At 51.1% G+C, this 25,140-nt stretch overlaps 12 protein-coding genes across 12 annotated transcripts; 6 read left to right on the forward strand and 6 right to left on the reverse strand.

Annotated features, from left to right (window-relative positions):
• Positions 1-44: 44 nt before the first annotated feature.
• On the reverse strand, positions 45-296 carry BDV17DRAFT_290808 (uncharacterized protein; the record flags this gene model as incomplete). The annotated part of the gene is made up of 1 exon (XM_073761988.1): positions 45-296. A coding segment is annotated over one exon (252 nt), but the record flags the coding sequence as incomplete, so codon positions are not given.
• A 57-nt stretch (positions 297-353) lies between these two features.
• BDV17DRAFT_261977 (uncharacterized protein) lies at positions 354-994 on the reverse strand. Its single transcript, XM_073757719.1, has one exon. It carries the CDS (start codon positions 926-928, stop codon positions 695-697), a length of 234 nt encoding a protein of 77 aa, XP_073615986.1. The 5' UTR covers positions 929-994; the 3' UTR covers positions 354-694.
• Positions 903-2,221, reverse strand: BDV17DRAFT_261980 (glutathione S-transferase). Its single transcript, XM_073757720.1, has 4 exons — positions 2,151-2,221; positions 2,005-2,081; positions 1,519-1,929; positions 903-1,416 (listed from the first exon to the last, which is right to left on the reverse strand). Exons 1-4 carry the CDS (start codon positions 2,197-2,199, stop codon positions 1,177-1,179), a joined length of 777 nt encoding a protein of 258 aa, XP_073615987.1. The 5' UTR covers positions 2,200-2,221; the 3' UTR covers positions 903-1,176.
• Positions 2,222-2,613: 392 nt separating this feature from the next.
• Positions 2,614-3,458, forward strand: BDV17DRAFT_261982 (SDR family oxidoreductase; the record flags this gene model as incomplete). The annotated part of the gene is made up of 1 exon (XM_073757721.1): positions 2,614-3,458. One exon carries the CDS (start codon positions 2,617-2,619, stop codon positions 3,370-3,372), a length of 756 nt encoding a protein of 251 aa, XP_073615988.1. The 3' UTR covers positions 3,373-3,458.
• A 1,783-nt stretch (positions 3,459-5,241) lies between these two features.
• BDV17DRAFT_261983 (terpene synthase family protein) lies at positions 5,242-7,458 on the forward strand. The gene is made up of 8 exons (XM_073757722.1): positions 5,242-5,750; positions 5,828-5,951; positions 6,039-6,258; positions 6,332-6,488; positions 6,569-6,658; positions 6,741-6,774; positions 6,845-7,062; positions 7,137-7,458. Exons 1-8 carry the CDS (start codon positions 5,587-5,589, stop codon positions 7,216-7,218), a joined length of 1,089 nt encoding a protein of 362 aa, XP_073615989.1. The 5' UTR covers positions 5,242-5,586; the 3' UTR covers positions 7,219-7,458.
• Positions 7,459-10,710: 3,252 nt separating this feature from the next.
• BDV17DRAFT_261987 (uncharacterized protein) lies at positions 10,711-11,171 on the forward strand. Its single transcript, XM_073757723.1, has one exon. It carries the CDS (start codon positions 10,928-10,930, stop codon positions 11,153-11,155), a length of 228 nt encoding a protein of 75 aa, XP_073615990.1. The 5' UTR covers positions 10,711-10,927; the 3' UTR covers positions 11,156-11,171.
• Positions 11,172-11,700: 529 nt separating this feature from the next.
• On the reverse strand, positions 11,701-12,117 carry BDV17DRAFT_290812 (uncharacterized protein; the record flags this gene model as incomplete). Its single annotated transcript, XM_073761989.1, has 1 exon — positions 11,701-12,117. The coding sequence occupies one exon, from the start codon at positions 12,115-12,117 to the stop codon at positions 11,701-11,703; it is 417 nt and encodes a 138-aa protein (XP_073615991.1).
• A 715-nt stretch (positions 12,118-12,832) lies between these two features.
• Positions 12,833-14,735, forward strand: BDV17DRAFT_290813 (beta-lactamase/transpeptidase-like protein; the record flags this gene model as incomplete). The annotated part of the gene is made up of 3 exons (XM_073761990.1): positions 12,833-13,072; positions 13,135-14,135; positions 14,234-14,735. 3 exons carry the CDS (start codon positions 12,833-12,835, stop codon positions 14,733-14,735), a joined length of 1,743 nt encoding a protein of 580 aa, XP_073615992.1.
• A 130-nt stretch (positions 14,736-14,865) lies between these two features.
• BDV17DRAFT_290814 (MFS transporter) lies at positions 14,866-16,569 on the reverse strand (the record flags this gene model as incomplete). The annotated part of the gene is made up of 5 exons (XM_073761991.1): positions 14,866-15,041; positions 15,098-15,885; positions 15,936-16,211; positions 16,259-16,338; positions 16,393-16,569. 5 exons carry the CDS (start codon positions 16,567-16,569, stop codon positions 14,866-14,868), a joined length of 1,497 nt encoding a protein of 498 aa, XP_073615993.1.
• A 2,160-nt stretch (positions 16,570-18,729) lies between these two features.
• On the forward strand, positions 18,730-20,651 carry BDV17DRAFT_298238 (acyl--CoA ligase; the record flags this gene model as incomplete). Its single annotated transcript, XM_073763648.1, has 4 exons — positions 18,730-18,882; positions 18,952-19,563; positions 19,610-19,923; positions 19,974-20,651. Exons 1-4 carry the CDS (start codon positions 18,801-18,803, stop codon positions 20,649-20,651), a joined length of 1,686 nt encoding a protein of 561 aa, XP_073615994.1. The 5' UTR covers positions 18,730-18,800.
• An 838-nt stretch (positions 20,652-21,489) lies between these two features.
• Positions 21,490-21,810, forward strand: BDV17DRAFT_290816 (uncharacterized protein; the record flags this gene model as incomplete). The annotated part of the gene is made up of 1 exon (XM_073761992.1): positions 21,490-21,810. The coding sequence occupies one exon, from the start codon at positions 21,490-21,492 to the stop codon at positions 21,808-21,810; it is 321 nt and encodes a 106-aa protein (XP_073615995.1).
• Positions 21,811-23,456: 1,646 nt separating this feature from the next.
• On the reverse strand, positions 23,457-25,012 carry BDV17DRAFT_261993 (uncharacterized protein). The gene has a single exon (XM_073757724.1). The coding sequence runs from the start codon at positions 24,335-24,337 to the stop codon at positions 23,579-23,581; it is 759 nt and encodes a 252-aa protein (XP_073615996.1). The 5' UTR covers positions 24,338-25,012; the 3' UTR covers positions 23,457-23,578.
• Positions 25,013-25,140: the final 128 nt, after the last annotated feature.

The following is a 25,140-nucleotide window of genomic DNA, read 5'->3' on the forward strand; positions in this document are numbered from 1 at the left end:
TTTTTTTTTGTGCTCGTGGATAGGTAGTAAGTTGGGAGACTCACGTCGTCGAAGGTAACCTCGTAAACCTCAAAGTCCGTTGCGGCGTAGCCCTCGCCCTCGCCGAGGTCCTTGCAGTCCTTGGGGATGTGACCAGCGCCCCACTGGGAAACCTGGCTGGGGACGGTGGGGAGGGCGGCGGCGTTGCCATCGAGGAGGTAGTCGAGGTTGGAGGTTAGGGCTGGCTTGTCGAGTTGCTGGGCGTTGGCCAGGGCGAGGGCGCTGAGGGCCGCGGCGGTCTTGATTGTTCCCTTCATGGTGGCAATAAACAAGTCTACTATAAGACAAAGAAATGTATAGATAGGTAGAGAGAACAGAATTGTATAGATGATCTACGCTAACTTCTGAGGTACTCAACCTTCTTATAACCCCAGGCCCAGGGGATGAAAACAACCCTGCGACGAAGCCTGCCTAAGCCTAAGCCTCAGCCCCAGGAACGGGGCCGCCCCCTCTGGCCCCCAATCTTGGCTGGCGAGCTCAGGGCCCACACGCCCTCGCACTGTCTTCTCATAAGCTAGTGCTGCCCGATCGACAGAGACCGAAATTATCGCTGCAGAATGCGACGTTTGAAGGACGCGGCAGTGTGTTTGCATACTCCATAGGATGGGTCTGGCGTAAGCCACCCGGTCATCGCCCTGTCGAAGGATGAAGGTATTTAGGATTTGGACTTCGAAGGCCGTGGTCTACGGGCTGCGCTATAGCTGCCAGAGCGCTTATTATAGATAGTTCTCCGTGCGCAAGTAGACCGGACTGGGCGGTGGTACGTACCACGTCTACATAGAATGTGGTGTGGTGTGGTGTGAGAACCAACGACGTCATTTGACGTCGCGAATCTGACGGCTACACTGTTCCTGACGGCCCTGTCGATCCATACGAGCGAGCCGTTCATTCTTGTTCCTGTTCCTGTTCCTGTTCTTGTTGTCACAGTAGTTGCAGCTCGCAACTCGCAAGATCAAGATCCGCCCTGACGTGGCCTGATCGGGCAGTTCGCACGGACTCAGCCGCAGCAAAAGACCCATTTGGTCAACAATGTTGCAGTTAATTCAGTCCCTGGTTAGATTACAGAGCATCGAGCCAGTCAGCCTCGTCTCACCATTCCATCCCAGCCACAGGATCCCGCACTCCGTGAATCCGTAACTATGCCTCAGTCCCAGTCCCAGGCGCAGTAAACACCCAATCATCACGAAACGTCGAGTATTGCACGCCATACTCAGCAAAAAGCCCCTCGTACTTTTCAATCCGCGTCCGCGGATCCTCAGCCTGCCGGTAATAGCCCTCCACCAACTTCCTGATCTTCGGGTCGCTCCACATCTTCTCCATCCACGTTAGGGCTTCCGGGGTTGCATCGTCGAGGGAGAGGCTGTATGAGCGGAAGCGCTGCCGATCATGATCCATTAGCATCCACTTGCTTCGTTCAAGAAGTCGCGGAGATAAGATGGGAATGAAGATGGGGAATAATAAGGAGAAGGATATAGTTACCCATAGAACAGGCCAAAACCACGCATCCGCGATACTAAACCCCCCAAACAAGAACCCTTCGTCCAATTCTCCTTTTTCCTCCAGCCTCACCCTTGTTTCCCTCCTCGCCGAATCCCAAATCGTCAAAACGCGCTTAATTTCCCTCCTCGCTGCCTCAGACACAGGAATCGGCCCCTCATACCGCGCAATAAAGTTCGTATGGAAAGTATTCCGCAGCGTCGCGAAGCCAGAGTGCATTTCTGCCGTTGCGCTGCGGGCGAGAGCGCGCAGGGCCGGGTCGCGCGGCCATAGTGGCGATCCTGGGTTCTGGTCTGCAAGAAATTCGACGATCGCGAGGGAGTCGTTTAGCGTTATGCTGTGCTTTTGCGAGTACAGGACGGGAATTAGGGCACTGGGGGAGTGCGATGCGGCCTTGATGAGATGGAGACGGAGTTAGGGTTTGTTGGTTGCCTGACAGACGGGGCAGGTAGTCAAGTAGGTAGGCACCTGGTCAAGGGGGATTTTCTCGGTTGTATATGGAATCTCGAAGTACTCGAGGACTGCTTCGACGCGGGCGGTCCAGCCTCGTAGAGAATGTTAGCTTGTTTGATTAATGGAATGGGAGGGTGGGAGGAGAGGCCTGGCTGGCTTACTGGAGTACCGTGTGTAGGTTCCAATCAGGTGATATTCAGGCTGGGACATTTTGGAATATGTATCGATAAGCGTATAGAACGGCTGAAGAAGATGCGGTGACTTTAGGGGACTGGAATAAGCTCATATATAATTTCTGCTGGGTGACTCATAGTCTAGATTGCATATTCAGCCCTTCTGTGACACCCCGCACTACCGCTTACACCTCGTATCACCACTGTAGCTGTGCGCTAGCCTCGCGCTTTCCAGGCCACCTTGATCTCGAGTCAGGTGTCGCGATCTAAGCTGAGATAGGGCTAAGCGAGTCCTGCGGGCGAATAAGAGCAAGAGTGTAGACTGGAAAACAAAGACGCGTGGGGCTTGGCAGTCTGAGGACCTGGAGTATAAAAGCTCTTCCCTCACAGTCTTTTTCTCTCTTTTGTATTTTCCCCAGATTGAATCACTTTATCTATTATAAGATCACAAGCCATGGCTAATACCGTCTGGGCCATCACCGGTGCGAACAGGGGCATCGGCCTCGGCCTCGTCAAGGCCCTCCTTCAACGCCCCTCCACTACTGTCATCGGCACCGTCCGCAACGACGACGCTGCGTCCAGCCTGCAAGCAGACACTGCAGACATTACCCCAGGCAAAGACAGCACCCTGCACATTGTCTGGCTCGATTTCTCTACTGCAGTTCCCCCAGAAACCATCACCACCGCATTTTCTTCCATCCCCAACCTCACGCACATCGACATCCTCATCGCCAACGCCGCCTTCTCAACCCCCATGACGCCCGCCCTAACAACAACAGCCCCCGACCTCCGCGCCTGCTTCGAAACAAACACCATCGCGCCGCTACTCACATTCCAAGCCCTCTGGCCACTCCTGCAGAAATCCACCCAGCCAAAGCTCATAAACGTCACCTCCTCCGTTGGTATGATCACGGCAATGGAGCCCATGCCCGGCGGCGCCTACGGGCCCAGCAAGGCGGCCATAAACTGGCTTACCAAGGCGCTGCATCTCCAGCATGAGAGGGAGGGACTTGTTGCCGTCGCGCTGCATCCCGGTTGGGTGCAGACGCGCATGGGGGATTTGGCGGCGAGGGATTGGAACTTTGCGGCGGGGCCGCCGGAGACTGTGGATAATAGCGTTGATGGGATTCTAAATGTTGTGGATGGCGCGACGAGGGAGAGTGCGGGCGGGAGGTTTCTGATGTATACTGGGCAGGAGTTGCCGTGGTAGAGTGATTCTTTCTGGTTTATCTCATTGCGAGGACAAGTGCGGACGACCACAGGGTTGGAGAACAGGGCTTACTATCTACTTAGCTGTACTCAAGGTATTATTCTGAACATAATTAGAAGTAAAAACAAGCCCTATATAGGTTATAGCTCAAAGTCGCGGCACCACCTCAAACTCATAGAACTCCTCTTTCCACCCCATCGTGCCAACCTCTTCAAGCCTCTCAGCGAATTCCTCCATCACAGTCGAACTACTGCCCACGTAATATCGGGCTGTCACATGCTTCAACTCAGCCTTCTCTCTGTTCACCCAATAGTGTGGAAATAGCAGTATCTGGACCTCCTGTTCCCCCCTTCCGCTCCTGCACCGGCAAGGTATCACTTGCACCTGCATTCTCCGGTTCCGTTTCATGTTCTATGCCGGTAGTAATAGTAGTGCTGGCCGTCGTTAGACACAAGGACCTGTTCATATCATGTGATCATGTTACATAGTACCTAGGTAGAGTAGGCATACCAGCTCTCCATATCTACAGTGAGGCCGATGATAGTGAAAAACAGAAGGTCAGAAAGAAAACTTATTTATCAAATATTGTAGGTAAGCGAGACCTGTCACTCATCACAATTAGCCCCACCAATGTCGAGTTGGTTCGACAGAATCCTGAAACATGTGTTCTTCAGGGTGGGCTACTGGCACTTTCAGCAGACTCGGCGCCAATCAGAGATGGAGCTCTCTCGCAGGCGCCGCCGAAAGGACTTAATTCGAGTAATAAACACGAATGAATTGAGGAAGAGAGAAGACCTGCCGGAGGGGGTTGCTTGTTGTAAAGGAAGTGGAAGGATGAATGGCCAGATATATCGGGATATGCAATGCGAGGCGTAGTAAGCCAAACAACATTCAATACTAGGCGACATATGAGTTAAACCTTGACAGCGACGGGATAGTGGCTCAAGTTCCTGAGCTCCTAAAGTTTACCAGCAAGTCTCTCGATTGTGGTCGTGCAGCAGCCGCCCGTTGATCCTTTTCCTCAGCCCGTTGGCATTGCGTGAGAACCGCGAGAGCGTCCCATCCATGAATACCAGGGCTAGCATCTGAAGTTTCCCATTCGGGTAACCAGCCTTCCCCGGATATGCTCCCTCATTGTGATATCTTTTGAACCAACCAAAACATGTCTGTAACACAATGGGTTGCTTGATGCGCTGTTAATATGGCTGTAAGGTGTATGTTGAGCGATTGACATACCATTGCAGAGGACATATCATCGCAGAGAGATACAGCAGGGTTAATGCTTGGGAGAGAAGGAACTCTCTCTAGTAACAACGGAAAGTTAAGGTACTAACGCCGGAACTACTCCTATAGTCCACAGACAACTAAGGTATCCAGCCTCAGTTCTACCGAATGGTCAATTGAAGGAGTTGTCTGATGTACCACCCGTGAACACTCTCCCGTATGTTTGGCCAGTGCTGACCGTGATCATTTGCTATGGAAGGCAGGGCTTCCCTGCGGAGATAGAGTTCGGCACTGAGAAAGAGCTCATGCTGCACAGATCAATCGGAAAGAAAAATGTAGGTTTGCCGTAAGATCTAGCCTTGAGGCTATCAAAGGAATACCTGTCTTGAAAGCTGCGAAAAGTGCACAGGGAGATCGCCTGGCAGACCAGGCGTAGCTGACAGACAGTTTCCCCACCTATCAGCTTACGGAGAGACGGTTCGCAAACGAGAAGTCCGATGTCATGCATGCTGATGAGGGGAACTTTGTCACCTCTGCAGGCAAGATCGCGGGGTCTCCTTGGCGCGCGTGGTACCTTCTACTTTGCTGATGGCTGGCCTCTCAGTCCTATTTATAAAGGATCAATCCGAGGTATTCGCCTTTCAGATTGGAGCAACTTGAATAGGTGAAAGTGCTGGCAGCTTTTCTTATTCCCCAGGTCTATCTACAGGCATTCATGGGGCCAATGGTTGGTAGAACAGACAGGGCCTCTTCTTCACGTATAATCAGCTGAGCCAGAATTGCTTTTGCCTGGCCGAAATGCCGGGGGGAGGTGGTGATACAACCCTGGAGAGATGGCTGGCTGAGGCAATGTCCAGCGTCAGCTGTCGGCGAGCGCCATTGACCATTGAGGGAAAGGAATGAGGGGAGCTGAGGATCGCATATATAAGCGAGCATCTTACAGGTGAAGTAATTCTCTATCTTTCTCAAAACCCAATTCTCCTTGCCACCATGACTACTGATCAATCAGCCCAAGACACCATCTGGTCCTCGCTCGAGGGACAGGATGCCAAAGTCCCCAATCTACTTAACCTCCTCGGCTCCTCTGATGAGATTAAGCTCCACCGAGACTACGAAAGGGCAAGAGACGAAGTACTCAACCCGTGGATTCGTCGGTGCGCTTTCTCTCCAGGTCTACACCATATACTTTGTTTGTCTTTGCGCCACGGTTATTAACACACGTCCTCGTCAGTTACGTCGACAATGACGAGTCATGCCGCCGACTACAGAATGACGAGTTTGGACTCTTCGCAGCTGTAATCTGCAATGACGCACCATACGACAAGCTCTGCACTGTAGCAAAGTTCTTTGCATGGGTGAGTGCGCTCCTCCTCTTGCCAATTTTCAACCCTTACGATGGCCAACAATGCAGCCAACTGATCCTCGTTACCTAACCCCAACAGTACTACATCTGGGACGATATATTCGACTTTGACACCCTGAAGAACGAAAACATCCATGGTATGGGCGACAACCGCCGCATCAGCATCGAGTACATCCAGCACCAAATCCTCCCGTCTACTAGCCCGCGTCCGGATATCTCGTCTTACCCGCTACAATTGCAGAAGGCGCTGGTGTCGTGGGATGAGATCGGTGAGCATATTCGGGCTGTCTGTTCGAAAGGTATGTCTATCATCACCATCACCCTCTCGTAAGTAAAGCTGGAGGTTAGCCTCGACTCTAAAACAATGCATAGAGACCCGCGAATTGCTCTGCAATTCAATGGTTGACTATATGAGCTCTGTTGGCGCTGTCAATGCGCTCTTTGATGGCGGCAAGCGGCCGACGCTCCAGCAGTACTGGGAGCGGCGGGACCGTGATGCGGGGGTTCATCCTGGTATTGCAACTATACCGTGAGTCTCCTGTAGTTCCGAACAAACTGGATTGAGAGGTACGGGGCAAGAAGGGTATGTTTATCTAACACGTGGTGTAGATTTGTCGCTGGACTTGATGTCAACGAGCGAGATGTGAGTGGACGCCTGATGCAAGAGCTGCAGAAGCAGACTTCATACGTTGTTCACATGTAAGTTTGACTCCTGTGGATTTTTATCCGTCTGGTAAGAGACTGAGGCCCTGGATAAATACCCTAATTACTTCTCCTGCAGAGCGAATGACATGATCTCCCTACACAAAGAACTCGTACGTTCTACCTACTCACCCCATCAAGCTTACAAACACAGTGGATAGCCTAACGAGAGATCATCTCCAGGAGGACGGCCAAATCGAGAATCTCGTTCCAATCCTGATCCTGAATCAGAACATCTCGGTCAACGAAGCACTGCAAGAAGCGTATAATATCGCCGAGGAGAATTACGACGGAGCAACGAACTCTGCTCGCGCTCTCGAAAGTAACGAATATCCTCAGCCCGTTAGTGGGATCTTTGCGAGGGGCTGTAAAGATCTCATCGCGGGCGTCCTGTATTGGAGGTATGTTGCTCAATCTAATACCTAAGTCATCGGCTGGATGGAAGGATTTGAGACGTCTGCTAATTATCGTCTAGCTACAATGGAGGACGCTACCTTGAGGGAGGGAGACTTGATAACGACAATGTTTTCCATTTCCACATTACCAAACGTACCTAGGTATGATCGGTATTGGACAGAATGCGCTTCATGGTGGAAGATCGGCCGGCTAACAGCGAACCAACCATGATGCTCCCACGACATTCAGGCATGAGCCCGACGTTTTCTGTGTTATTTTCCTTGTACCAAATTGTCACGGCCGCTACGGAATTATTTTGAAATGGTTTCTGAATATGAATTTGAAGATGGCCATAATTACCTTCAGCTTTCTCGTTAATTCCATATCGCAACATTCAGTGCAAAGTACTGCTCATACTAGTATTGCGTGTGTTCAGCGTAATGGATGTAATTATATATATTGTCTTCACTACGTAGCATGGCCCGATCATAAAAGGAGCTTACCAGGCAGGCGTCCTACCCTGCTGGCGAGATCTCGCCCATACCAAGCCTATTTTGACACATACGACCACAGGGTGTGGAGAACAGGGCTTCCCGTCCGCGCAGCCGTACTTAAGCCACTGGTTGAACGCGGTCGAACAGTAGATGAGCCCTGGGCTAGTTGCTGCTTTACCCATAAATGCCACTAGCTCACAGGGTGAGTGCAAGTGATTTGGGTGATATTTTTTACTTGGGTGAGAAAGTGGGTGAGAAAACATGAGCACTAAGTCACATGACAATATATAGCTGCCGGAGCATACTGCCCTCCGGTACCGCCTGCCCCTAGGGGCTTGATATTAATTAGTCATTTATTAATAAGCTAGATATCTTAGGCGGCCTCCTTGCCACCCAGTGAGACAAGCATCCATCGCTTCCCACACAACATCTAAGCCACTAAAAGCCTATAGAAAGAAACCGGAGACAATCTCCGAGTTAGACAACTCCTCGTTCGCCAATTCCCGAGAGGGAACCCCGCAGGTTTTTGACACTGAGCGGGGGAATATCCCGTTGTGTTCAAACCCATCATAAATCGAAGCACTTACAGGTGGGAAGCTGCACCTTCCCAGCAATGGATCCTTCACGTCACCTTCCACAACACGTATCTTGACCTCGAACTTCTCAGAATTCTCTTCGGACTTTTGCTCCAACGATACCACAATGCCTGGATCTGTTATCCCCACCCCCGGTCCGTACTAATCTTCTGAAGTACGACGGGTATGTAAGCTTCGCTGCCACCATCCAAGACAATCTACATACGGGCAAAGAGGTTCTGGAGTTTTCGGGCGTCAATGCAGAGGATTTCAATTTCCTTGCGTCCGACAGCAATAGACCATTGAAGTCCGCCAAACTCTCATACAGCTTTCTGACCGGGCTCCTGACGATCAAAATGCCCGGGTTCGCTCATGAGACTATCACGGGCCTGTTCAAAGCTATAGTTGACAAGCAGCTTTTCGAGATGGGTGTATTTGACGAATTCATTCCGCGTGCATTACTCCTGTCTGTTCTGGGCAACTGGGCAAAGGAACCAGATGCGTGCTGGGCGCCTGAGTCGACAGATGATTTAACAGTCGTTCTTGAAGTTGGTGCATCAGACTCCGCGCCGAGACTGGCGATCGATGGGAGAGGTTGGTTGGAAACTCCCGGAACGACAGTCAAGACATGCATTACGATCAATCTCAGCCGGGCAAACAATCTGATTATTGATGTTTGGGTACCTGGCAGAAGGGTTTATGCAGTTTCCTCTCGGAATTCTCCCTTCCCTGCCGTGCGAGTGCAGCACGTTTAAATTCTCAATGGAGAAGCAGGGCCCCAGGTACACGGTTGGAAGACAGACCAAAACTCGGGTACTGCCTTTACAGACGAAATTCTGCTGGAATTCGCGATGTTTGTTGGGCGGCCTGCTACCACCCATCTCGAACAAGATATTGTCCTGGGAAGGAGTCTTCTGATTGCGTTCGCTAACAGGTTTTGGCGTCATCAAGGCCGGCATCTACAAAGCCAGTAGCCGCTATATTATTGGCAATCCCAGCCTTTGACGCAAAGTATCAGAGAGTACTTTTGAGGACCATACAAGATCTTCTCTGTGGCGTCCTGCGGTGATGTGCCAAAGGTAGAAAATATGGGACCGAGAAGCGGCCAATATCATCTATCGCCCCAGGCCTTCTTGAAGACGTCGTTGCTCACACCGCTGGGGTAGTGATATATAAAACAGCGCGTGGATCCTCTGTGGTCAGTCTCGACATCGTCAAAGTAGTGGACGTTGATTTGAACTTCACGAGTGATCTGAAGCTGAATTGACCAGGTTTCTTGAGATCAAGGTCATCTAAGTCGATGGAGACTCTTTCGTGGCCTGCGTTGAGAACGCTGACGATGCGCGGAGCACTCGATGATGCGTTGAGAAGCGGTAGAAGCTGTATTATCATCATAGTTCGACCATAATAAGTCAAGGCCTGTAGAATTGGATTCCCTCGGATGTTTCTATTCTTGGTTAGTCGCTGCAGACGTCCACCATAAGCCCACTGGTGGGTACGTACCGACTCGATCTCCAGATGAAATAAATCCTGCGCTTATGTTCAACAGTCAATGCTCGTCTCGCGTGCTTTAGTATCGTCACATAGACTCTTCGTCTCCGCGAGAAGCGAGAGTTGCCCTTCGGCCAGATGATATCCATTGCAGCCGATAACATACAACTTTAGTGGAAGACATGTTAAAATCAATCGAGTGAGGGTCGCTTCTCCCATTCCATCAGCTGCTCCAGTGAAGACTGCCGTGCGAGGTGCTGTATCTTCTGTAACTCTGGCGTTGGATACCCTGGCTTCTGATGTGGAAACCATTACATATAGGAGACCATTTAAAGCCCAATCAAGTATGTCGATCTAGTATTCATCGAAAGTGAAACTACATACGTCCTTTATATGTTTTGTTATTTCTATCTTATGGTAGGGGTGGGCGGACTTCAAGACCGTTTCTCACGGCATTTGCTCTCTTTAGACGGAGGAACCAACCACGGAGCTTTAAATAATACTCGGTAGACTTCGTTCCCAGGGCTCTTCCAGAATATTTTGTCGATTGATTATATTTAGTCTCCAATTTGGTCTGACGGGAGGCAGAAAAGGAGGACCCCAACATCAACCCCAGCTCGCGCTACCGCGAGAGACAATATATTGAACCCATAATAATAGGATTCAAGAAGCGTGTTCATGGCACATGACCTATGCTTTGGGTCTCAACATTCTACTGTACAAGGGTGTGGCCATAAGATGATTCCACATCCAAAAATATATATATTCCTGTTCCACACCTTCGATGCCATCTCCATGGTCCAAGTAGCCAATTTAAAGATCGTTCTATGACATCCGAGATCCTGTACATTGATAAACAGTCGCTTTTATGTCGATTACTACTACATTGAATGAATCATAAGGTTGCTTGATTAAAAGAAGAACTAGGAGTATTTCAGCCCTGAGTCACCCATTACTAAACACGAAGCCATCGCCATAGAAACTACTAGTAATGTTGCTGAGGTTCTATGGCGGGGTGCAGCAAATGGAGGCACCTTGCACCTCCAGATCTCTTAGTGAGATCCGACATTTTATACATCCGACTGGAAACGATGCGAGAAATGTTTTTTATAGCACTTGCCATGCACCTGGCCATCAGAGAGCAGTAGTTCAATGGTGCTACAGCGAAGGAGATTCCTCTAACTCGGGAACATGCTGGCTGGAAATCAAGAGATGATATATGCAGATGATTGAAAGAAACTTCCTGGCATGCTAATTGACTAAAACCATATGGCTTAGTCCTAGCGAGCTGGTCTGATGCCCTCATAGCTATGCTTCTGGACGAACGAGGCGAAGACCTCCCTATTACCGCAAACGTACTAAAAGCCGCTGTACAGAACGACAGTTGTGGGTGGGACGTGTTGAGGCAGCTTTATATGGAGCGGGGAGAGGATATTCTTTTGAGAGAGGAGGTACTAAAGGCTGCTGCTGAGCTTCCCCGGTTTGCGATTAGGTTCTTCCTGGAGGACCATTGGCAGGTCCAGGACAGCTCTTCGTGATTGCGATCAAGCAGATGATTTTGTATATATAGCACTTTTGTATATATGGTGTTCATCGTGGAGATCAGACGGTGTTGAAAAAGATAGTTTGATTCCATGCCGTCTTCCAGTTGGAGATGATCCCTCACAGCACAGGCTTACCGAAGCGACCGCTGCGATACACGCCCCTCAATGACATATCTTTTGCTTGGAATGCTCAGTCTTGGCTTTTCTCCGCCAAAGCCAACAGGAATGCTTTCAAAGACAGCAGCTGTCACTCAACCCTTCTGCACCTTCATAAGAGCCTTCGAATTATGGGTCTTTGCCAAAGAGCAAGTGAAACCAACGCTACCTATACTATGGCGGCACTCAATAACCAGAATGACGTTTACGTACGGCTCCTACACGGTCGCCTGGATCTGCACCTTGCCTCTTGGAATTAGCCGCTGTGTAAGCGATATTAGGACAGTAAGTGATTTTGAGGTAGATATCAAAATATCTAAACATTCAAAAAAACAATTCCTATCAAAGTATATTGTACAAAATCCCCCCCATCAATAAATCACCTAATAAAAATCCGCATTCTCCCCCTCACTAGGCCCAGCCCCAGCCCCCGTATCAAAGAGTCCTCGATTCCTACTCGCCCCCTTGTAGCTCCTCGTCTGCCCCTTAGCCCCGGGCCAATTCGCCCCAATCTCATTCCCCGCGTTCTCGCCTTGCGCAGGGAACGTGTTCCCCGTGCCCGTCATGACTTCACCAGTGAACCCCATGTCGCGCGTGCTCCGCGGCATATCAGACGCGTTGTCGGCGGCGAAGGCTGTGGAGGGTGCGCCTTGGCCTCTGTAGTCGAAGGAGGGGTCTTCGGAGCGCTGGTCGGGGCGTGGGACAGAGGGGATTGTGTTCATTTTGCCGGCGTCGTTGGGAACGGTTGTTCCTGATGGTGCCATGTCGGAGAGGGAGCCGCCGTGGTGAGGGGAGGACATTTTGGTTGCTTGGTTGTGGTTGTGGATGTAAAAATAAATGTGAATGTAGATATAAAGATCAAGAGGCTTCCGTGGGAATTGTAGTTTTGGTTAAATATGATTTGTTTTGTAGAGTCAATAGCTTTCTGTGGATGATGAGAGAATGGTCGATGGCTGCACGTTATATAGCGGCGAGAGGCAACCCTGGGGACGGGGTGATGTCATGCGCGGTTCATCGATGGTCGAGATGACAGAGCTGTGATATCAGGTTGATTGCGTATTCCAGGATGGGGGTTTGTTTCGCGGAATGCTGGACCGACAATGAGAGATGATTTCATGTTCGATAATCGTTTCTAGACTGTCGGGCTGGAAGCTCGTTGAGACAATGATCACCAGGTCGCCCGCGTATACTTCGTATTGCGTATCGGGGTCCGGTCTCGCAGCTAGCCCTAATTTGCATTCCATTTGCCAAACCCCAACGACGAAATGAATACATTTCAACATTATCGCCAAATAGTGTTCTTCCCTATCGCTCTCTTGGAAATGTTATAAGAAAAATATCTAATGTACCTCATGCTGCAACTCAGACCCGATCCCCGCGATTGCCCGTTAGGCACCATCTTAATTAGATGAACCATAAGCACTAGAGGAGCGCGATCGTACTTAAGACTCAGATACCCCTCCATCTAGAATCCTGTAGCCCAAATCGCAGTTGCCGTCCGAGGAAATCATTAGGATGTGGCTTCTAAGAATCATAGCCGTAGTAGCATTAATCCCGCTCGGTTTATGTCTATCCCAAGAGCAAGATCAGGTCCCTCTAAGATACGGACACCAGCATGATTCAACAGATACAGATAATATCGACAACAACCCCCTCGATGAATTTTTCAACCGCAAAGTCGACTGGGCGCTCGAGCACTATCACATCCCAGGCCTCGCAATCTCCATTGTCCAGAACGGCACAACATTTGCAAAGGTGCGTAGCCCCAAGACTTCCCCTCCCAAAACATTGAGAACTAAACAGCAAGTAAAACCCAGGGCTACGGCACCTCAAACCTCACAGCCTCCACCCCCACAGCCCCGTCAACGCTCTTCTTCGGTGGCAGCACAACAAAAGCACACATCGCAGCCGCAATCACTCTCCTCGTTGACGACAACGATCTATACCCACACGTCCAATGGAACACGCCCGTGCACGAACTTCTCCCGGACTTCACACTCTCAGATACAAGCTATACAGCGCAGGTTACGATCGCCGATATGCTTTCTCACAGGACGGGCCTCCCGAGGCATGATTTCGTTCTCATGCAGAATCTTACGAAGAGAGATGTTCTCCATAAATTACGGTATCTGCCCCTGACGAGGCCGATTAGGTCTGGGTTTCAGTATTGTAACCTTATGTATATTGTTGCGGGGTATCTTGTTGAGACTGTTACGGGAAAGGCCCTGGAAGTGTTTCTAAAAGAGAACCTCTGGGGTGTGTTAGGTATGAATGGAACATTCTTCGATCTTGACGCTGCGCGAAACAGCGGGTTCACCGTTTCGGAGGGGTACTGGTTCGATAACACCACTGGGAAGCCGGAAGGAGAAATCCGCAGCACAGGAAACACATATAACCCGTCCCTAACAGGCGCCGGAAACATCCTTACCTCAGCCTCGGACTACGCAAAGTGGATGGCGGCACTGCTACCATCCCCCGGCCACCCAAGCGAGGGGCCCATTTCGGTAAACGGGTACAACGCGCTCTTCGGCGCCCATTCGATCGTCACGCAGTGGCCTTATACCCCCTACACCTCGCCACACCTATACGGCCTCGGCTGGATGCTGCAGAGTTATCGCGGGGAGACCATCATCTCGCATGACGGGGCCCAAGATGGGTTCGGGGCGGCGGTGTATCTGCTTCCGAATAGGGGATTCGGGGTGTCGATTTTAGGGAATAATATGGTTGGCACGGGTGCTGCGGCTCCGATTCTGGTCTTTGAGTTGGTTGATCGACTACTGCGGGTTGAGGAGGGGGAGAGGTTTGATTGGGCGGGGGTGTATGTATCCCAACCTCAAGCATCAAACCCTACCTAGCCATATTCAATCGTTGGTTATAAAGAAGACATGACGCTAACCCGCCTCGTCCTGAATACAGAATCGACTCCGGGTTACAGACCGGGAAACTCACGAACGAAACTCTGGATGCGCTCTACCCTCATCTCCCCGAGCGCGACTCCCTCCTCCCACTCCCACTGAATCTCTCCTCGTACAGCGGACTCTACAGCCACCCAGCCTACCCAACCCTTAACATATCCTCATCCTGCCCCTCGCCCTTGTCCTCGCCCTCTCAAAATAACCCCAATCCCCCATCGAAATGGAAGTGGACAGGTGCCCGCCTCTGCGGATCCTTCGGGGACACAATCCCACTAACGTCAGACATGGACCTAGTCTTCGATTTTATCCACGTTACGGGGACGTACTGGGTTCTTGTTATGGAGTTGGGGGGGATGGCTGATGCGATTCGGGTGGAATTTAGGATTGGACCTGAGGGGGCAGTTCGGGAGGTGGGGGTTGAGTTTGAGGGTGCTATGAGAGAGGATGCGGGGAAGATTTGGTTTGGGAAGGACGGAGAGGATGAAAATGAGAAGAACGAATGATTGATGATTGACTGATATATACTTTTGGATTGCATTGGACCAGTCTAATTGTTATAAAAGGCTAGGATGAGGAAGAGAAGAATCTGACTGAATCATTGATGGCGAGCTTCAGCTATATGGTGGCTACTGATTAGTGCTTCTGCTTAGGCACCGGCCGGACCCAGCTAAATGCAAGGGTAATGCCGAGGATAATGAACCCGATGATCCACAGCGCACGATGGTACTGTGTCCCGTTATACCGGAAGACGATGGCGAAGATGATGCCGCCAAAGTTGCCCATGCCACCGACGATGCCGGAGACGATTCCTGTATACGTCAGTAAAGAGCCTTTAAGATGAGAGTGTGAGGAGGGAAAGGTGTACCATTAGCAGAAGGATAAACATGCGGAACAATAGCAAAATTCGCGCCATTACTCGCAGCAATAAAAAAAGCCATGAGCACAACAAGCCCAAACATGACGCCCTCGCGATGCGGATCCAAAAACCCGATGAGGATGGCAGCACCGGACATGCCTAGACCCAGTAACACAAGCCACATCTTCTTGGCCCAGACGGAGTTGGTCCGCGCGTAGATGACGTCCGCGAGGAACCCACCCATTGGTCGAAAGACGACATTCATGAGACCGAACATGGACGCCCACTGGCCGGATTGGGTCTGCCCGAGGGAAGGGAAATTGGCGAGGTAGTAGGCGCCTAAGATGGAGTTGATGGCTAGCTCGGCGCCGAAGGAGCAGGCGTAGGGCAGGGCGACAGCTAGCGCGGACGGGTCGATTGCAATTGCGAGGTAGCGCTTTGCTGTGGGGGCTTCGATGACGGCGTCTGTGCTTTCTAGTTCGCCGGAGCGGACATTTTGGGCTTCTGGGTCAATGATGTCGGGGGTTCTGATGCCCTTCTTCTCGTCGTTTGAAAGGTTGACGCTGTTGGCGCTGGAGCTTGAAGCGGGGGAGCCATTTAGGTCTACGATGTTGCTTTGGCCGACGACGTGGCGGTCGGCCCACTTACCCGTTGGAGTGTCGGGGCAGGTGAAGAGCATGGCTAGGGCAATGGAGACGATAATGATGAAGGGGACGATGTAGGACACTCGCCAGGCTTTGTGGGGAGTGAGGCCGCGGTCGTGCACGAAGGAATCGTAGATTGCCGGCATGACGAAGCTACAGGCGTTTTAGTCTCTGGTCATGTCGTTCATTGACATGGGCCTTACTAGGTAATACCACCCCCTGCGTTTCCGAAGCCTCCAGCCAGGGAGTTGGCCGTCCCGACGACATTCTTGTCAAAGAATCCAGTGCACCACACTTGGCAAGGAACAAAGGTTGCGCCGAGGATACCAACAAAGAATCGCAAGGCAACCAGGCCTTGAGGAGACGTGACGAGCCCTGCCATTGCTGTGGGAATGGCACCGCAGAGCAGCAGTCCGACAAAGACCAATCGAGGACCGAACCGATCGCACAGTGGCCCGGCGATGAAGCGCATCACGAAGCTAGCAGGCTATTAGCTACGCACGGACATGAGTTTTTGTATACTCACGTTCCCAGAAGGGCGACGATATTGGAGTTTGCAACATCGTCCTGTGACATCTTCAAGTCCTGCTTGATTGTGACGCTCAGCTAGAAGAGTCGGTGAGCTTTCGGGGTCAATAGATTGTATAGAGGCCGGCTTACCAGAGGTGGAAATGCATACCATGACAGGAACGCAACCAAGAATCCGAGCCATGAGAAGAAGAATACCCTTCCATGAAGATTAAAAGGGTTGAGGACTGGAATAGATCGCGCCTTTTGCGTCTGAGGATTCAATTGAGGCGAGGCGACCGCCAGCCGGAGCACTTCTGTCGTCTTCATTGCGTTGGTTAGGAGTTGTGGTCGTTATGCTGAACGATCAGTGGAGATTACGCGCTTTAAATCATCGATATACTGCTGTCTGTCGCTCCAAGATCCCACTTCCTCCAGTGCCGTCAGAGTTCATCTTCAGTCAACTCCTAGGAGATGTCGAATCGCCAAGCAAGGCCGGCCAAGCTATCCTTCGCACCGGGAAGCGCAGGGTTATATTGCAAGCTCGTCAGCGATCCGCGCCGAGACAGGGATCTTTTTGGTCGACTTCTTGGCTAGATATCAGACAATTGGCTTGTGCGTTCGTGGCATCCATGTGCGAGGCGCGAACGCGGTCCAGGCGGCGATATGTGATGCATCGACGACGCGTTCGACCCATGCAAGAGCTTGATTGATCCGATAAGCTCCGTGAAACAGACAGGAAACCTCCGCGGCATGAGAAAGAGTTCAAAGACCGAATCATCTTATAGCTGAAGGCAGGCCAAGGATCCAAACAAGCAGGGGCGGGCATTGGGAAAGATAATTGATGGCCTTCTCATTGGCTGCGAGGGGGGCAGATAGCATTGATAGAGGATCCGGCTTATCAGGGCCCGTTTGCCTGACACTCGGAAACCCATTACGAGCACGGAGGACCCCATGGGCATCTTTCATGCATTGACCTTTCCACGGAGATGTCTGGAGAGAATGATGGGTTCGCAGTTCGAGCCAAAATGTCCCGAGAACATCTGCGAACTCGGCGTGGTCCAAAAACGGCGAGACCCTGAAGCACTCAAGTTTCACGCTTTGGCGTCACCACTTGCAGGAGAATGATTCTGGCCCAGTCGCCGATCTCGGGAAGGCCGAAGAGATGGTTTTTCCCTTCCAAGGTTCTGCTCATATCAATAGAACGATCTCGGACGGGTATCTTCACGCCGCGACGCCCAACTCACCTTGCAAAAGACTCCGAACAGATATGGGGTTCTAATTGAGTATATCATTCCATTGAGCGCGGTATGCTCATTTAGTGGTCTCTGAAGAGCAGCAATGCGAGCGTCTGCTGTATCCTCCCGACCGTGCTGGTTTGCCGCTACATTTCGCAATCAAGTCGGTCAAGGCGAAGGGTTGAGACCAGGACTCAAGGAAGAGTCCCTCCCTAGCAAGACCCGCTCATCCAAGACATCTGATTTCCTGGCTGGATCAACGTGGACTATGTAGATGGTAGTCTCATTAGGCATGGTTTCGATGTTGCTCAAGGTACAGTATCAACACGGTACCAAGAATATGTTCAGAGCTCGGTTCTCTTCTCCCGGGACGTTAACCCTGAAGGATTCTCTTCAAAGACACGTATCGAGGTACCTGCGCATGGACTTGGAAACGCGGTGTCTCCGGACTTTGTTCCGCTGCTGTTCCAGCTGGGTTTTGTCCTTGCAGGCGAGTCAAAAACCTCACCAGCGCACTCGGACCGACTTTTGCGACACACCATAGGATATAGAACGAGCCGCAGTTTAGCACTCTAGGCAATAAATACCGGAACTGCTTCGACCAGAAGGTTTATAAGAACAGTCTTGAGTCCTAAACTGGGCTAGTACTTCGTAGTCGAATCCAAATGCAACCAGCCGTCTCCCCGGCGTCGGTGTATATCCTCAAGTCTTCAACGCCGACGAGACGGCTAAGCCATGCTGAACTCTTGTAATTCAGAGGTTGTGTACGATAAAGCCTGGAATACGGCATCAACAATGGCCGCAAGGCAGCAAGAGATGATGCAAGATATGATGTAATAAGAGGAAACCACGGGCCCGATCTATATAGCCTTGCGATGTTAGCAACAAACCCGTTATGCTTTGGAAAGAGGGACATACAGAATTTATGGTATTGCGCAGGAGATCAGGTCTTACCAGTCAAATGTCGCTGAAGATATGCCTCCCCTGAGCTCACTCATTCCCCGGACTCTCCCAGACGATGATCGACACTGCAGGGTCAAGCCCAACTCACGAGACCATGCATGCATTGTAGACGAACAGACCAACCTCTTCTCGGCCGTATCCTTTGAGTTTGATTAGCCAATCTGATCCGTTCATGGGAATCAAAACTTCATCATTGGGTAATGACAATGATAGATGTGGAGTGATCGAGTTGGTTCCTCGGCTTTTGAGGAACCGACTGAACCGAAGGGGCGGGATGCGGGGAACCAAGCAACACCCCCCTCATACCCCGGGATTCGATGTTGAACATCTCTTTGCCAGCCTCTATTATTGACAAACATCATGACACAGACCTCTGTTCTTCAAGTCGGTATCTGGCAGCTTCTCTTCGAGCGCCGAGACCTGCTTTTTCCTGATGACCATGGTACATATATATATCTTCTGTTCCCGGCTAGGTACATCTTCCCCGCATACTGACTGTATATTCTTATAGTGATTTTCCAAGACGGCACCACCAAGAATTCATACACATACAAAGACCTCCGAGCACACTCAGAGAAGTTCGGCAACGCACTGAGGGCACAATGGGACTTTAAAAAGGGCAGTGTTCTGGCGCTGATGTCCCCCAACTGCATCGACACACCAGCCGTGACATGGGGATGCCATTACGCCGGGGGGGTGGTGGCGCCTGTGAACCCGGGTCTGTCTCCGCGAGAGCTCGAGCAACAACTATTGCGGAGTGAGGCAAAGGGTATAGTAGCTCATCCGAGCTGTTTGGGGACTGCACTGGAGGCAGCCAGATTAGCTCGCCTGCCCAGTGACCGGGTTTTGGTCCTGGGGGACGCTGAAGACAGGGAAGGGAGAACTACGACGGCATCGTTTATGCGGAAGGCTCCATCGAGGCCTGCTGGACCTGCCCTTATCAATCCTGACGATGTTGCGTTCCTGGTCTACTCGTCTGGTACCACTGGGCTGCCAAAAGGCGTCATGGTCTCTCATCAGAACGTCGTTGCCGATGTTGTGCTTCAGGCGGCTATAGAAGGTCCGCATGTTGATTGGAGGAAGGATCACACTTTAGCTGTTCTTCCAACATATCATATTTATGGCAAGTGCTCCTCCCAGACGATACTCGCTAGATGCTAATTGTATAGGCTTGATCTGTCTTGTGCACCTCCCACTCTGGCTTGGAACGACGACCATTTTCATGGAGAAGTTTGACCTACCGACATTCTGCCAGCTGATCCGTGAACACTCTATTACGCACGTATATGTCGCACCGCCAATTGTGCTGCATCTAGCAAAGAACCGCTCCATCAATGGATCCGATCTAGCATCTCTGCGAATGCTCACATCCGGAGGAGCTCCCCTCGGAGAAGCATTAATTCACGAAACATATAACCGATGGAAGATCCCAATCCGACAGGCATATGGATTATCCGAGACAACCTCCGTCTCTCACATCCAGGCAAGTATTTCAATGTATCCACCAGACCCGAGAACTAACTTGCCCACCAGCGCTGGGACACCTGGTCCCAAGGCATCGGTTCGAATGGCCCCGCCGTCCCAGGCGTCGAAGCCATAATCGTCCCCAACGGTGACCCAACGAAGCCCGCCTCCGCGAACGAAGAAGGCGAGCTGTGGATCCGCGGCCCTACAGTCTTCAACGGGTACATGGACGATCCCTCATCGACAGACGCCTGTCTAACACCAGACCGCTGGTTCAAGACCGGCGACATCGGGTTCGAGGACGAAATGGGCAACTTACACATTACAGACCGCGCCAAGGACATGATCAAGTTTAAGGGGTTCCAGATTGCCCCGACGGAGCTAGAGGATATCCTCATTGAGCATCCGGCTGTGAGTGATGTCGCGGTTATTGGGGTCTGGAATGAGGAGATGCACTCTGAGGTGCCGTTGGCTTATGTAGTGCGCAAGGGAGATACTGGGACAGGGACGGGGGGATGTACTGTTGGCGATGATGTTGGCCCGGCTCTGTCGATTATGAAGTATTTGAGGGAGAAGGTTGTTCATTATAAGCACCTTCGTGGAGGAGTCGTTTGGACCTCGCAGATTCCGAAGAGTCCGTCTGGGAAGATCCTCAAGCGGGCTTTGAGAGATCGAGTCGGGACTATGGATAAGGGAAAGCCGATCCTGGATCCTGGATATGCGAGGTACCGAGCAGCTAAGCTTTAGCGGCTGTATAGCAGTCTTACCTAGATATCCCTTTGACCTTCATACATTCTAGACAGTGCATAGATTAGCTACTCTTAAGACATTAGTGCTTGGGAATCAGTTCAGACTCAAAAACACAAAGAAAGGTGTTTCTATGGCCGTCACTAGGTGATATGTAGTTTGATGAAGGAAACAGCGATTAGTGACCTCGAGAAGGGTCGGTCATTCTCTCCCTCTACATTCAATTGACCAGACATCAAAGGAGGGTACGGAGATGCCCCGGCCAACAGAACAGGCAGGAGCGACTGCTATTAGAGATCAGGCTGGAAGAGAGTCATTCAGTCCACGGTAGATCTTACTATACCTTACAGCATAATCCTTTCACATAATTAATACCTAGGGTCTAATAGCCTAGTTAACAGTGACTTCCCTCCCAGCTATACAAGAGCCACCAATTTGTGCATGCCTGTCAGGTACACTGCATGTCACCACAAGAAACTTTTCTAAATCCTGGGTGAACCCTTAGACTAGAATGAAGACGAGGCCTAGTAGACAGAACTTGAGACGCTGCCGCAGTCAACGTACTCGAGCGCGGGCGCATGGGCTGCGAGCCGAGACAGCCAGTAGTTCATCGCCACGTGAACAGAGAGCGATTTTTATAACAACGCCAAGGTCTACTGTAGTGGTTGAAGTTGTTCTGGGGTTAAACGCCGGGCTGAGCCTCAGCGACAAGGAAGGCTGACGGCGACGCCCGCAGCGGTAGGAGCATGGAACACTCCTTCTTTCCTTATATTATATCTGCTGTTCCTCCCGCAGTTCACTTTTATCTTCACCATTTCTGCATGTCTTTTGATCTAAAATGTCTCTAGATCTCCAACTCGAAGAGTCCGAGGAACCACCGGAGATCGAGAAGCCTGCTGAGAAAACCAACGCTGAATCAAAGTCCACAGGCGTCCTGGCCTCCGTGAAGAATATTTTCAAGAATTCGAGGGATCCTGGTCAAGATGACCATGCCGGAAGCCCCCCGTCCTACAGCAATTCCAGGGTCTTTTTCATCGTGAAAGACTTCCTGCAACCCGACACGACCAAGTCTCTCGACAAGACTGTCCAGTCCATCCTAGCTCTTCTCCCTGAGGGAAAGCCTGGGCCTACTGAGTTTTGTCAGCGGGCGAAGTCCTGATCCAGCTTGCGGCACAAATACCGTCTTCCCATCCATCACAGCTCAAGCTCGTCACTCTGGTTTCGAGGCTTTCCGAGGCGGATAAATTCATGCACAAGCCTGATGAAAAGGTACAGATAATCTATACTGCCATAACAAGCACGGAAACAGACCGAGGCTCTCCTTTTTTTTTTGCCTAGGGAATGAGATACTCCTGTTGCAGATTCGCGGATTCCTTGCGCGATTGGCACAACGGTATGTGCATAGAGAAACAACACAATCTAAGCCGCTAAGGTAATGTTAATCCTTATATACCGGCCCCAATGATGAAGACACTCAGGAGTGACCAAATTTAAGCGCATTCTGCGCTCTGCGTTTGAAGAGGAAGCCGTGGAATCAGACGCTTTTCTAGGCGAGAGGGACTAGTGTATCCTCGCTACCGCTCAGTATATCCTCCGGAGTGGACAAGGTCTATTCAAGGCAATCACCTACACCGGCGACATCAGCAGCGACGACCTGCGGAATTGGAAGCTAGGTACACTGTATGACGGAGTTTCAGGCCTTACTTTTGCACCGCTAGCGGTTTTGGAAAGCTGGATTCTGTGCTGCTGCTGAGGACAATGAGCTAGGGGGTGAGGCGAGGAATCGGCGTCACTGATGGAGGTATTTGAGGGCTCGATGCTTTGATGATTCATTCATGTTCCCCCCACTGTTAATTCATATATACGTATTTGTATTATTTCCAGATCTGTGGCCCCTGGATTTCGCTTTTATTTGATACCATCACGGACACCAACACAAATCCATACGCTCCCCAGGATCCGGACCTCTCATATGATATCGTCACCCGCATTGATTCCAGCTAGATGCTTGAGACGCCGTTTGAAATGGGTATGTTGCTGTCGTTCTCTGATAGTCGAAGTTGGATATCATTGCATCATAACAGACTACTCAGGTTTGCCATGCCCTCAAAATGGGGTTTGGCTTTGAAAACTAGATTACAGAGTCGGGTCGCACTGATAGATACTGAAAATAGAACGATGGATTGGACCGCACGGCTATGGAAGGCATGGTAAGGAATAACAGACTGTATTCTGAGGAACTATGTAAATAAAGAGCACCTAGGGAAAATAGGATGGAGGTCGTCGATCGGTAGGTATTACCTATTGTTAGGGAAGGAGCGAACGGGCACCTGCACCTGCATGCAACATTGATTCTTCCGAGATTCTCAACATCGTCAACTTCTTTATAAACCTTCTCCAGTCCATACATGCCCATCACCTCGGAAATGTTTTCGATGCCATTACCACCTAGGTACTTCTGTTCTTACGAAATACAAGACTGTTAAGAGTCTCGCGACCGCTCCGCTCCTTCCCCCAATAAGCACTTACTATCCGAATAGGCTACGTAGTATCAGAACCTCAGCCGGGCCATACTGCCGCATCGGAGATGGAATAATTCAACGAGGGCGAAAACAAGCAGTGAGTGAGGTATGCTGATCTGGATCCAACCAGTATCTCGACTGCTCCCACCGGGCCTCTTCCTCAACTTGGTGTGACCGATAGTGTCTAGCGAGCCCGTCTGGCGAACCCCGCGCAGTAAGACGGTCTTGGTAGCCGATCAAGATATCTCCGAAACAGTTTCGGCCGACGATGTTGCTTCGGTTTCCACTATCCACTATTTCACTTCCGCGGGGTTTATATAGATAAAGATCCACTACTGGGTCCGTGATCGTGCTCGGGGCCGTGCTCGGGGCCTCAGCTATGTCACGAGGAGGACCTAGATATTGCTAGTGGAGAAGGATTCGGATTTCAAAGCCTTTGTGGAGATGCCCACTGGGAGGGGCAGCCGGGTATGTTTCTGGGGACAAAATGTGGATATTGGACACTGGACAGGTTGAGTGGGGACGGAAGCCGGTCGATGTGAGAAAGGGCCGACTGAAGTTATGACAGCGGACCGCGGGGCAGATGTGAGAGCACTGCCGGGACGAGAGAACCGGAATGCGACCACTGGAATGAGTCACCATTCTCAATATCCCATCCCGATGTTTGAACCTCCCATGTCGCCTCACCTTCTCATAGAAATCCCTCGCAAACTGCAAATGGTACGGGTCATCCAACTCCGTAAACAACCGAACGGACACTTCCTGATCCCGCAGGTCCTCCAAATGACTAAACGGCGAGTACAGAGACCGCCTCTGGATCGTCGGAAACCCCCGATCCCAACCATTATCCACGACGTACCGAGCTACGGAGACGGGCCTTGTGCATCCGTTGCATAAGCCTGCGGCGACCCCCGGAAGATGATTCGCGGCACTTGGTCGAGACGCAGGATGAGAGCTAGAGCTCCTTCGCCTTCGGCGGCGGTCGATCCAACCATCGAGGAGACCGTCTTTGGCTTCGTGGTACGAGGGGGCGAGGTGGTTGCGGAGAAAGCTTAGAAGGAGAAGCTTGAGTGGGCGAACGTTTGCTGGTCCACGGTTGGTGGTTCGGTTTTGTGACGTCGCCGCACGAGACGGTGAATCCACATGCATTAGGGGCCCATACATGCCTTTATGCACAGAGCAAAGCCCTTCGGCTGGATTAAAGTAGTAGATTGTCGGCTGGCTCAAGGCGAATCGTACCGTTTGGATTGGTGTTTCATGGCATTTTTGGACAGCCCTCGATACGTCCTCAAATGGTGTCTGAGATCTTGACTTGCTTTCGGGGTTCCTTTCCGAAGGCGGGCGTGAGTGACTATGGTTGCCCAGAGGTAAATCAGTATATTTTGACTCGAGCCTCACCGCCGGCCAACTTTGATGCTATTTAAGAGGTCTTTTGGTCACTGGACTTCGCATCCGAGTGAACTTTATCTTACCTGGAACCTGGGATGCACCGACCAAGGCTCGTTGAGGTTGGTGATTGGATCCCAAACTGGAGTCGCTCCTTGTCAAAGTGCATAACTGCAGCTGACAGCTTTGGCTGTTTCCCAAGCTGTCTTCAGAGTTCGAGGCTTACCTAGGTACCTCCGGAAGCTACAGCATTTGAACGGAGTTCTGGTCCTCCATTCCTTAAGAAAGAGGCCGTCATTCCCCACCTATCATGTGGGCGGAACTGTAAAAGCTTAAACAAGGCTGGCAATATTCACATGCTTTACTCCCATGGGCCCAGTTGTGGGCCTGGATCAGATCCAGCTCCCCTGGTTACGGGCCACGATGGATACACGGCTGTCAAGTCCCTCCTCTCAAGCACAGCAATAGTGACCTCTACGCAAGAACCAGCGCCATTTACACCATCCGCGAGTCTATGCAGCTCTATGACATGCATACCTATGGCCACGTTTGCGTGTAATTGGTAGGCTCAACCATCAACA

This window comes from Aspergillus undulatus, assembly GCF_047715775.1.
Source record: "Aspergillus undulatus strain CBS 261.88 unplaced genomic scaffold BDV17scaffold_21, whole genome shotgun sequence".
NCBI lineage: Eukaryota > Fungi > Ascomycota > Eurotiomycetes > Eurotiales > Aspergillaceae > Aspergillus > Aspergillus undulatus.